At 41.8% G+C, this 12,173-nt stretch overlaps 1 protein-coding gene across 6 annotated transcripts in view; it reads right to left on the bottom strand.

Annotated features, from left to right (window-relative positions):
* sdk2a (sidekick cell adhesion molecule 2a) overlaps nucleotides 1-12,173 on the bottom strand; it is a 184,290-nt gene that overhangs the window by 103,015 nt on the left and 69,102 nt on the right. Inside the window, exon 2 of one of the 6 annotated variants that reach the window (XM_054760733.1) lies at nucleotides 4,003-4,192. The exons of the other annotated variants lie outside the window; for them this stretch is intronic. Within the exon in view, the coding sequence (XP_054616708.1) occupies nucleotides 4,003-4,015 (13 nt within the window). The 5' untranslated portion in view covers nucleotides 4,016-4,192. The remainder of the gene's footprint in view (nucleotides 1-4,002; nucleotides 4,193-12,173) is intronic. 6 annotated transcript variants of the gene reach the window in all.

Raw genomic sequence — 12,173 nt, 5'->3', positions numbered from 1 at the left:
CGGTTTGAGTCGAACTTCTGGAACGGATTAATGACGCTAACCGAGGTTTACCTTAAAACAGTAGAGCGCTCCTGTCATGTGAAGGATATTTGACGAGTGTAAACATGTTGTTGTTGTATGACATTATTTCTGACTATATACTGTATAGCCATTTGGTGCTAATACAGTTTAGCTAAGTCAAATATGGCAGAGAGAAATAGCTGCATCCATAGCAGCGGACCCCACAAAACACATCCACTACCATTAAAACAGCAGAGGGGACAGACGTGCCTTCTAGCATTGCTTCTTACTTTCATTGCCAAGTTTGGACATCTAAAATCACCCCTGCCAGAAAAAAGGAGGTCTGGAAGGCACTGTCTTATCCAAAAATTCAATATAAAGGAGAAAAAACACAGCACAGCCCATTTGTGTGTGTTTACTGTACAAGAGGGCCGCTTACTGTGCCGTATATGTCACCTCTAGAGGGAATACATGCGTGGCCTCTACGCCAAGCCACCAAGAGACTTCTTCAACTTTCCCCCCCCCCCCCATCTGCCTCCCAGTGAGTGCTAAAAGGGAAAGCGTAGGTGCACACGGGAACGGTGCCACCAGCTGCTGACCTTTAGCAGCATGTCACCGCAGCGGGGGGGTAGTGCAGTTTACCTGACTCACATCTTAGAAACATCTAATGAAAAGGTCTCTAATGGCTTGCCACCTGCGACAGGGGATTGTTGTCTTTGTCTGTTTACAAACGTGTGGATACATGAATGTGACATTTGTGACGTGGCCTATGCAGTGAAAATAACTTAAAAGGGTTTTTTTTACATTTTTTACGCGTATACAGTGGAACCTTGGTTAGCATCATCAATTCGTTCCAGAAGGTCCAACTCTAACCAAAACGAACACTAACAGAATCAATTTTTCTATTAAGAAATAATGTAAACCCAATTAATCCCTTCCAAAAAGCCACAAATCTTCACACAAAACGTGGTTTTGTAGTTTTACAATTATAGTTTTGTATGGACTGTGACATGACCAGCGCCCCTGTTGGTTGCAGCCAAGAAGTGCGCTCTATTTTGTCTCAATTGCTTCAAGATGTGATGCATTATCAATCAATTTCACACAACTGAACGCTAATAAGGTGCCCTAAATAGCGGGCATGAATTTCATCTGCAACGATACTACTTTTTTTGTCACTTTTCTTCAACCAAAAAGTTTGCTTCAATAAATATTTAATATTTCAACTCCAAGTAAGGGGTGAATTCTTCAACATCTATTTTTATGAAGAGTTTAAGTACTGAGGGAGACAAATTTACACAAAATAGACTTCCTTTCCCCACAACCTACTTTTGGGATCCGTTTGCCAGCAAAATTCAGAATACCTCATGACTTTATTGTTACAGCTTTCTATAAATCCATCACACACCCTGACGGACTCAATCTCCACCTGCGGAGAGCACCCTCGTGTAAATGAGATGGGGTAACACTCTTAGTGTGTTCACACTTGTGGCTCGATACTTTGGTTCAGAGGCTGGGCAGTAAAAAAAACAGATGCATAAAGCAGGAACTTGATTGGACAGCTTCTGTGAAATATTACGTGACATAAGCCAAATAAACCAAAATGCCTTCTGCTGGGTTGAACACATAATATAATAATCGTTTTTATATTCTGATATTTTTTAAAAGTAAAAGTAAAGTATACTTTTAAAGAGCGTGGTTGTCTCACTCACACACACACACACACACACACACACACACACACAGAGGGCAGCGAGACGGCATTTCCAACGTATTTTCTCTTACATATTGTCACGCGGCGTTGAGGACTGTCATAGGCTGGACAGGTGGCGAAGTGTAAAGAACATCTTTAATAAAGCTCAGCAGGTGCAGGTACTTACAAGCAAGGGAGGTCAAAATGCTAACGAAAGTGTAAAAAGGCACCGTGAGGAGAAAATAAAACCAGGCTGCAGCTATCAAATGCTTTAGCATTCAGGTATTCGACTGAAAATGTATTCGATGAATCGAGTAACTAACTAAAACATATTTTTGCCTGATTAAGGAGCAATTTGTCATGTTCCGCACGACACAAGTGAGTACTTCCTGTCCTGCGCTCTTATTTTGGTGCGCTGCACTTCCTGCTGGGGGGAAGCTGCAGCTGCTTCACCCCAATGGTATGTTGCACAGCTGGCCACAATTACTACTAGTGGGGTTTAAAAGCCCGCTGCTCTTCGCCCGTGCTGTCACATAGACGATCCTCCGCCGTGTCTGTACTGCCTTTGACTTTAAGTGTATATTTTGTCACAGAGCCTTTTTCACCTCTCTCGCCTTTTGTTTTGCTTAATTAAAAGACTTTTATTTTTTCCCAGATCGTGACACAATTATAAATACACAACACAAAATAAGACATAAGACAATAAGACACTTAATAATGAAGGACCAATTGGTTTCATTTTATATTTGTATATTTAGGAACAAACTGTATTTACCCACCATCCACCAATATTTATTTGAGTTTTTGCAGTGTTCAAACTAAAATTAAGACACCTACCGAACTGGAACACATTAGGATGTTTTATCTATCAACCAAGGGAGTGAGACAAACACTTCCTTGTTCCATCACATTGTATTGTCTGCTAGAAATGAAGCGTTTTTATGTTCCATCGTCTTAACTCGCAGCGCTGTGTTTTTGCAGATTAAAGTATGACGTCACATTAACCATAAGGGCTTACCATTGTAATAAACCAGCCACACAATCGACAGTAGTCATAAATAAGAGAAAGCTAGCCCTCCACATGGCTGACGTTAGGTTAGCCATGTTAGGTTAGCACATTAGTGTCACTGATTTGCGCTGTTCATTTTACCTCGTCTCGGATCTTTCGCACTATGTCAGATGTTCTGTTGCGGAATGTAAGTGCCGTCTTACAATCAATACACATCTGATGTTCAACCTGCAGTTTGGCCTGAAATGCTCCCGCGCTTTTGACATTTTCTGTCCGTTTTTTTTAAATTTTGTTTCCTTTTCTTTTGTCACCTCCCGCTAAAGTCCTTCCTTCTTCTTCCTCTGCATTGTGGTGACGTAAGCGATTTCTCGAGGCAGAAAAACCGCGGTACACAAAATTACTGAAGGAATCGCTTCACTCCTGAACAAAAACGATGAGTACAAGACATAAAGCGGCATGAAACACAAAATATCTGGGTGGCGGCATGTCATGGAAGACGATGACAAATGACAACGCTGAGCTTAAGAAGCCGCCTGATTACCAATTGCAGACAACTGCATTCCCCAGCCACACCAGTCAAGCAGATGCACAGAACAGGAACACAGAAGACACAGAACAGGAAGACACAGAACAGGAACACGGGACAAGAACTCAAAGAGCCTCTCCTGCGCAGCACGACGCATATTTGTCATTTCTGCGTGCGTGTTGCTGTCATCCGTGACAGTTCTCATTTGAGCAAACCGAACCGCGGTAGAGTTCACGTGCAATCGGACCAAGAGCGGTCTTGGTCTGCTTGTCGCATTTGACCCAATGAACCACACTAGCAGAGCAAAAGCACCACAGTTCCTTTCAACCGAACCAAACATGACAAGCATGAACACACCCTCCCTTGTTTTCCTCCCGGTGTGAGGAAGAGTAGTTAAGGTGCAAATAAGGAGAGGACGATGGATGGAGAGAGGAGAAAAGAGAAGAGTCACTGAGTGACAAATAGCCGAGGCAAAACAAAAGAAAGGAGTTGAAGAAGAAGGGTAAAAGCAGGGCTTGGTGGCTATTATGGCTGGCCGGGTAGGAACTCAATCAGCGGCCAGGCGAGAGGCCCATTGTGTCGGTCTGTAATGGGAACTGTGAGGTTTTATTAAGAGAGAGCAATTGCGTTCGCTCCTCATCAGGGCCTCCATTGTGGTGTCGGTGGCCACAATGACGTCTCGGGAAGATAGAAACAAGGTATTTACTGTGTCACATACTGGAGAACAGACAGCGCGCAGAATATAGGGTTCCACTCTGACATGGCGGACCGGCTGACCTGTAATTGTCATGGCATCCTCGGGCTGACAGGATGGCTTCCTTCGCTTTGCCGTCTCACTCTTTCGACTCTCAGTTTCAGTCTGGCTGTTTCAAGTCGTTGCTCTACAGTTTGCTTTGCGCTTGCCGTTTCTTGACATGGTGACGGCGCCTCACTACAGCAGAGTCGACTTTAGTATTTTGGGACTTTTCTGTTGGTTAAAGGAAAGAAAAGTGGAAAGGATGGGAGTGAAAGACAAGTAGGAGAACAGTGGGAACCGCGTGTCCAATCTGGCCTCCGTTGGTGCTGATAACCACTGACGTGTTGCCGATGTCTGTCTTGGTGGGAGAGCAACAATAGATTTTCTGTCCTTGTAGATTAAATTATAATTCCCTCACTGCTGAGATATGAAATGCCAACCACCCCTACTGCTGCAAAAGACAAAACTGTTGTGTACACTGAACTCTAAAAATATGGAGTCAGTTATCATGACAAATAGTAGAAAAGTGACATTTTTTAGGTTATTTCATGGGTTGCTTTAAAAATCTGACAAAAAACAGTAGAACCTCTGAAGTCATACAATCCAAGCTTTGTGTTTTCAATACGATAACGCATCTGCAACACAAGTCACTTTCACATTATGATTGGTTTTATGCTAACTCCGTTTTTACACTTCTTTAGAATGTTAAAATGTTACTTGCAATATTGGCTGTATAATTAACACAGTACGATCCTGGAAAGAATTACTGGACTGACCCAATTGTAAGACAACGCCATTGGTGTGTGTGTGAGTGACAGGAAGAAAAGCTTTGCCTTGATTGATGGAGAAGTCTTTTTTTGTTTGCTTATGTAAATGTATAAACCTCAAATATAGGCCAACTTCTCTTGTTCAAACTTTTTTCGAGGGAATAAATACAGTCTTGCAGTATATTTGGGTGAATATTAGTTTTGAAATCCAAACAGAGATTGACCAGAGTCAGCAAACAGCGAACTGTGTTCCATCTCAGTGGTTCAACTGAATTGTGTTTTTGGACAAATGTGTGTGTGCAGAATATGTCATTGGAGTTCCTCCTGTACAAAAATTTCCGACTAAAATCTTCTTCAGTGTAACATGTAGCAGCACAGTAGCTTAAAAGTACATAAATAGGCCAGCAAAAGCCAGTAAAAATGTCTAAAACTTTGAAAAAATATGATATAAATGGCTAAGTTATGCCACATGAATATGCATTATTGTAATATGACTGGAAAAGCCTGTTTTAGCTCCACTCCAGATTGCTACTATTATTTCAATGAAAACGACTTCTTTTTTGCACAATTTATTTTCTTTAAGAGGTGAGCATCAGTGACGTGTGGTCAGGGTAGGCAGGTGAGGCAGAGCCTCATTAGCATGATGACAAATAAAAGAAAGAATAACATCAAATAAATAGTAATTTGTCCACTGAACTGTATTAAATGTATTTTCTGTACAATTCCAATCGTTTTCAACATTTTCTGAAGTAAAAATCGCTGAATTTGCACATTTCTTGATCAAACACAGGGCAGAAACAGCATGTTGCCAATAATATAATGTGCACAAACGTTTATTTATGACTTTCTACAGCCTATATAATGTCTTTAATGTAAGATTGACATCATTATTCTTGCTAATCGGACAATAAAATACTCAGAAATGTCATACAGGAGGCACTTGCAGTACCGATGCATCCTGAAGAGGTCAGGCGTGCATGAGCTGGAAAGTACTCATCATTGTGTCCTTGCACACAGGAAAAGCCAGCATTTTTTTTTTTTAACTTTACTGAAATACACAAACAGCAATGCAGGCTAGAGCTAGAATTATAGACAATTCAAATGCAAGATATTTTTATGCTCTGCTGAATGAATGCATGATTTTGACTGCCAAGATGGAGGATTATATACCCAAGCTCACCAGGGGGTGATCAGACTTGTACAACAAAGTATCAGAAAGGATCTGGAGAAGGTGTGTGCATGTACTTCATATTTTTCGGGTTAACAAAATAAAAAATAAATGGGACTAAGAAGTATCTGAAAACAATTTGAATTTTTTTTTTTTAGCCAAACCTCACCGCACATCACTGGTAAGCATGAGTTGTTGAACACAAAGCTGTTCAGGCTGTGTGGTTTGTCGCTGTGAGTCATGATGAGGCATACTCGTGATGAAATGAATCCAAACCCCCACCACTGCCTCCTGGTCGCAGCCACCACTGCCTCTCCATCATGGCCAATCTGATAAAGGGATGAGAGAGGATATCATGTGTTCCTCACACAAATCCTGCCTGTAATCCGTACATTGTTGTTGATCTACTTCCATCGCTGTAATCTCCTCGCAAGTCCATTTTGTCCCCCCCTCCATCCTCCAAATATAGTATATCGACTGCAGTTTCAGGGAGACAAAGGAGCCTGTTCCTGAGATAACCATTGTCACGACGTCTAGACCGCGTGAAGGAAAGGTGTCGATACTGTTGCTGCAGTCCAACGTAATATAGTCCATATATCAGTTCCAAAAAAGTACCATTAAGGAGTGAGACAGGAGGACACAACACTGCAGGAACATTTTGACAGTAACATCATGCTAGGTTAGCCTATTTGCAAAGGAAAAACAGCAGGATCAAACTAACAGCTGCCACGTCTGTAACTGACTAACACAGTTGGCAGAGCCCCAGGCTTTATTTTAAGATGTATAGTGAAGCCTGAGTTTTTTCTACAGGGGTGGTATCAGGTCCGAGAGAAAGGACATTATTCCTTCATGATGTCATGAAAGTCTGAAATGTCAAAAGCGACTGAGTGCCTCTTCTCTCAAAAGTGGCGCAAACCAGTGGGGGAGATACATTTTTCTCACATTTGGTGCTCATAAACAGGCTCTATAAGAAGAGACGTTACTGTTAGACCACCATTTAAAAGTCAACTTTGCGTAATAGGGGACCTTTAGTAACTGCCCTGAAAGCGACAATGAGATCAGCATGGTAGCGGTTTTATCTGAGTTGGACAACACTACACTAACACCAATGAAAATTATCTCAAGGCACTTTTATGATGTAGTAAGAAAATCAACTGTTATATGATGAAGGGGTAAAAAAGACAGGGTGTTGTGATGACATCTCCACGAGGGACGGGGTCCAGCGCAGGCCATATGTGGGCCTTGTCCCTCCTAATCCCGTTTGACCACAAGCCTTAAAAGTAGGGGACATGTGGCGAGGAGAGAGACGACCAAAAGGTGGATTGAAATGTTGGAAATAAACGGATGATATGGTGTAAGGACAAATATAACTTTGATCAAGAGATTAATTCCCTGACTTAATTCCATCAGTGCAGTCAGTGGGCATCCTGGAACAAAGCCCTGCTTAATCTTGTTTTCTCCTTGATTTTTTTGTTTTTTTTGCAACCCCCCTCCTCCCATCACCAGGACTTTGGATTTTACCGGCACTACGTACAACGGCGTGTTTGTTTCGATACACAGCACGCTCCGTCTGCTTAGTCGGGGCAATGTAAAGTGATTGCTGTCGCCCGTAATTTCTCTACTGCAAGTGAATATTTGTCGCGAGCATGCCCCCTGAATGCACCATCCCAAGCGAAGGTAACATTGTGCATACACATGCATGCACACAAACAGTTTGTCCCGACACTGATTCACACACACACACACACACACACACACAGTTGGAAACACATACACGCCTACCTGGCCTTTATTTGTAGGCATTAATAATACGCTTGGACAACAAGAACGTGCACATGAAGTGAAATAGGCGAGCTCTAGAAAACACTCTGCAGCCCTGGACATCAAGTAATAACCTTGCAGCTGCACGGGTGAGACTACAGGTGCGTAATCTCACAAATCCAATCTGACAAGCTTCTGACTGACACGATTGTGGTTGACCGGATCAATCTGTATTCTTTGAAGAGACAGAGGGAGGTGGAACCTGGGGCCGGGTGTGCCTGCAAAAGGTTTAACGGAGGCATCAGGCCTCTTGCTGTTTGTTGAAGACTTGGGGTGTAACAGTACGTGTACCTGTATCGAACCGTTCAATACACATGCGTACCGAACCGTGACCCCTGTATCGAACAATACGCAGTTTCATATTTATTTTATCAACGCCGCTCTGTGCTGAAAGCTCAGTGTATCTGCGATCAACTACTCTGGCTTAGGTTGCATTGTCAAGCACAGAGTCACTGAGCTCCGCCATTCATACCATGCTGAAAAATGTGTCAATTTCAATACAATTCAAATTTAAAAAGGCAAGGTAATTTAATTTTTGTATCAAACTCTGGTTTCCTCCCACATCCCAAAACATGCATGTTAGGTTAATTGGCGACTCTAAATTGTCCATAGGTATGAATGTGAGTGTTAATGGTTGTTTGTCTATATGTGCCCTGCCATTGGCTGGCGACCAGTCCAAGGTGTACCCCGCCTGTCACCCGAAGACAGCTGGGATAAGCTCCAGCATACCCCCACGACCCTAAAGAGGAGAAGCGGCATAGAAAATGGATGGATGGATGAATAGTTGGCTCTGGGTCAGAAGAAACTGCCACCCTACTATGTTGTTCCATGCATTTGGAATCTCCTTGTATTTGTGCCATCACCTATTGTCTGCTCAGAACAACGCCCAACATCTCTCCCAAAGATTGTGTCATTCCACAAGAAGAGCAGCCACTAACAAGCTGTTTTGCCACCATTATGCAGGACTGTCGTTCACACCCAGCAACAACCGCAACAACAACTCTATTGTGAAAGGATTTGAATTAAATGTGAAACATGTCCAACAAACAAGAAGAGTCCAGTTGCCTCAATTCAACCACAACTCGGACAACTGAGAATCTACACATACATGCCGGGGTGGGGGCATGTTTTAAAGGTCTCATATTATACTATTTTTCCTAACATTCAGGAGTGGGTGTGCAGTGAGGTTCATGGCTGGTGAGGCACTGAATCTTTTGGAGGGTTTTTTTTTTTCTCCACAGGTTGAAGAGAGTAATTCACTTTGGTTCAAAAAATGTTTTCAAAATGTTTTCAGATATTTCCTAATCCCATTTATTAACTAAAACATTTGTCTTCCTACCTTTTATCTGTATATGAAGTACATGCACCTTATTCTTCTCCAGGAAACAATCTGATACTTCGTTGTTAAAGTCTGATCAACTCCTGGTGAAATTGGGTAGAGAATCCTCCACCTTTGCAGTCAAAGTCATTCATTCATTCATTCATCAGAGCCTAAAAGTATCTTGCATTTGACTTAGCGTTTGTGAATGTAGCTCTATGCTGGCAATGCAGTTTGTGTATTTCAATAAAGTTTAAAAAAACGCTGGCTTTTCCTCACCGGAAGGGCATATACTGTACATAAAATAGTCATAAAATATACATTTCTGTATATTTTACAGTCTGATTAGCAAAAAAAAATGTCAGACTTACATTAAAGGCTTTATACAGGCTGTAGAAAGTCTGATAATAAATGTTTCTGCAGCATTATATTAACGGCAACGTGCTAACAAACATAAATGGGCAGACGCCAGGATCCCAATCAGTGTGCAGTCAAACGGTAGGCGGGGCTTGCACACTAAGCAGAGAAGCCACCCTCATGGTGACCTTATCTTTGGTTTCCTCCCGTATTTGATCAGGAAATATGCAAATTCAGCGATTTTTACTTCAGAAAATGTTTAAAATGTCAGGAATCTTAGTTCAATCGACAATTATGACTATTTATTTTATGTTATAATTTTTTATTATTATTTTTTTGGCTGAGAAGTGAGGCCTCATGCCACTAGTTGGCAGAGCTCCAGACTCCAGTTTAAGATGTGTAACAAAGCCTGTTTGTTTTTTTTAACAGAGCTGTCCTCTGTGAAGCGGGGGGCGCATACATGAGGCGAGCTCAACGAGCTAGAGGCGGGTAAGAGGCGGCATCATGAGGAAGAGTGTTTTTACGGCAAATTCAAGATCAGCTATTTGAGCACCTCTTCTCAAAAGTGGAGAAAACAAGTGAGGGAAGGAGATCAGGGTTTCCGCTACATATAATTCATCAGGGCACACCACCACTACAAAATAAAAGACGCCACATCTTAAAAATACGTCTTTTCCTACTTGAAAACAATGTTGAGTAATATATTGTATGAATGGATACATAAATACATATATAGCTTATGATTTACGCACATATTGACCACAATTAGTTTGAAAACAACATGAAAATGTTTCTGCGCTTTATTTTTAGAAACATGCACCAGAATCGCATGTCTTCCCTGTTGGCACTGTGTGACCAGATAAAAGTATACATCTTGTGTTGATGTCCACTTTGTTCCTTATTATCGTGAGCATGAAAGTAGTCCGTAAAATGTGTAGCAGCTGACTACAGCTGGTCACAGGCTAAGCCTATCTATGCCAGCATGCTAACCCACTTTTTTGAAGTGTCACTTAACAATCTTGCTCTCTTGTTGTAATTACAATGCTTATGGCTTGTCTTGAACTAGTTGTATGTCTAAGTTGTTCAACATAAACACGTAGCTTTAAGCTTTGTGATGCCATCACGAGGTCTACCAACAGGTAGCTCGTATGCTAACAGTAGCTCACCAGCTGATGTTGAGTAGTTGACCAAAGAATATTTGCTTCACCTGTTGGCAGTCACATAAAACACAAAGATCTCACCTCTCTTTTCTTTTGGTCAAACCAAGTTGGATACGCCTGTGTTCGTGTTGGTGGGACGCCTGTTTTCACCGTTTGGCTTGAGATAGCGAGGCAGGGAAGACGGACAAGAGGGTAGATACAGAGCAATTTTTAACATACCTTTTCATGGTATTAGTACAAAAATATAAAATTATAGCAGATTGTCCAAAATACTGTGGCTCGAGTGCTGACTAGAACTGGATCCTTGTCAAATTTGGACTTGGAAATCCTGACTTACGAACCAATGAATTAATCGCTAAGGAGTTAGACTAGATCACATGGTTTCCCTAGAACTATATCTTGAGTATTGCAAGGCATTTATAGAGAAGAGCCTTTTATGTGCTAGCATGATTGTGCCCCTGTGCATAAAGTGTGGGACATAAAGGAAAAAAGTTGACTTTAACACCAAGAAACATATTTTGGTGAGCTAGAAATTAGACAGAGACCAAGCAAGCCCTCTCTCAGGTCCAAAATCAGTAACCTCTGACCTCACAAATGTTCTACAGGATGGATAGCCAGCTGTTTCCACAGACAATCTTGTAGAAAGTCTTCCCAGAAGAGTGAAAGAGAATATTTTCTTTAAAAGGACATTTTCATTCTTCGATCAGACTGGCCTCTGCTTTTTAAGGTGTGCTGTATTTTTAAAACAGCCAAAAAAATAACCTCAACTTTCTAGAAATATGAGTCATATCAACAGGAAATACAGTACAAGTTGTTTTTCTGTAATTAACTGAAGGCAGGTGTTGTTGAGCCCCAGGTCCATTTTGGAACTCTGCTGGCTGTTTGATGGCAGCAAAGCTCAGCTGAACACCATCAACTTGAGCCTGTGCCACAGGATTCAATTTACAAGCTGTTGGTTTAAGCTGGCACCACGAAGCAAGCAGACCATTGTTGTTGCAGGACACGCTGCCTGATTTAGGAAGCTTTTTTTGCAAGCTAACGAGCGCTCTAAGTGGGAGAGGAACCGTAATGGTCGATTACGACTGTGATAATGGTTGACTCCTTTGTGTGCCCCTCACAATGACAGTCGAACCTATTCTCAGTGAGAGAGGAAGAAAAACAACAGAGATAGTGTAGTGGTGGTGGGGGAAAAAATAAACCCCCAGTTTGCAATGCAATCCTGCAAAGCCTGCTGCTTTTATGTGATGTGCTGACGGAAGGCGGCCTGTGGATGTGGATCGCAGTCATGGGGATCATGCATGCCCGACAATCTCTCACACACACACACACACACACACACACACACACACACACACACACACACACAAAGCTGTTCTTTTAGCTCCATCAGGGCATGGGGACACTGTATTGTGTGATTTTTAGGGTTATTCAAATTCACAAACAAAGCCGCAGGCATATTTCTCTGCATTTCAGCACATAGCGACTGAATATAATAAATGCATATTCTGATGTTAAGGTCTCATTTTGAAGCTGTGAACAAAACAAGCATATGGTAAGTAAGAAAAAAAAATTGTTTTGCGAGAAGACGATTCACTTGGGTTGCCATTTTTCCTCATATATT

Source organism: Dunckerocampus dactyliophorus, chromosome 18 (assembly GCF_027744805.1).
Source record: "Dunckerocampus dactyliophorus isolate RoL2022-P2 chromosome 18, RoL_Ddac_1.1, whole genome shotgun sequence".
Lineage (NCBI taxonomy): Eukaryota > Metazoa > Chordata > Actinopteri > Syngnathiformes > Syngnathidae > Dunckerocampus > Dunckerocampus dactyliophorus.
The sequence above is the reverse complement of the archived record's forward strand: the minus strand, read 5'-3'. Positions and strand labels throughout refer to the sequence as shown.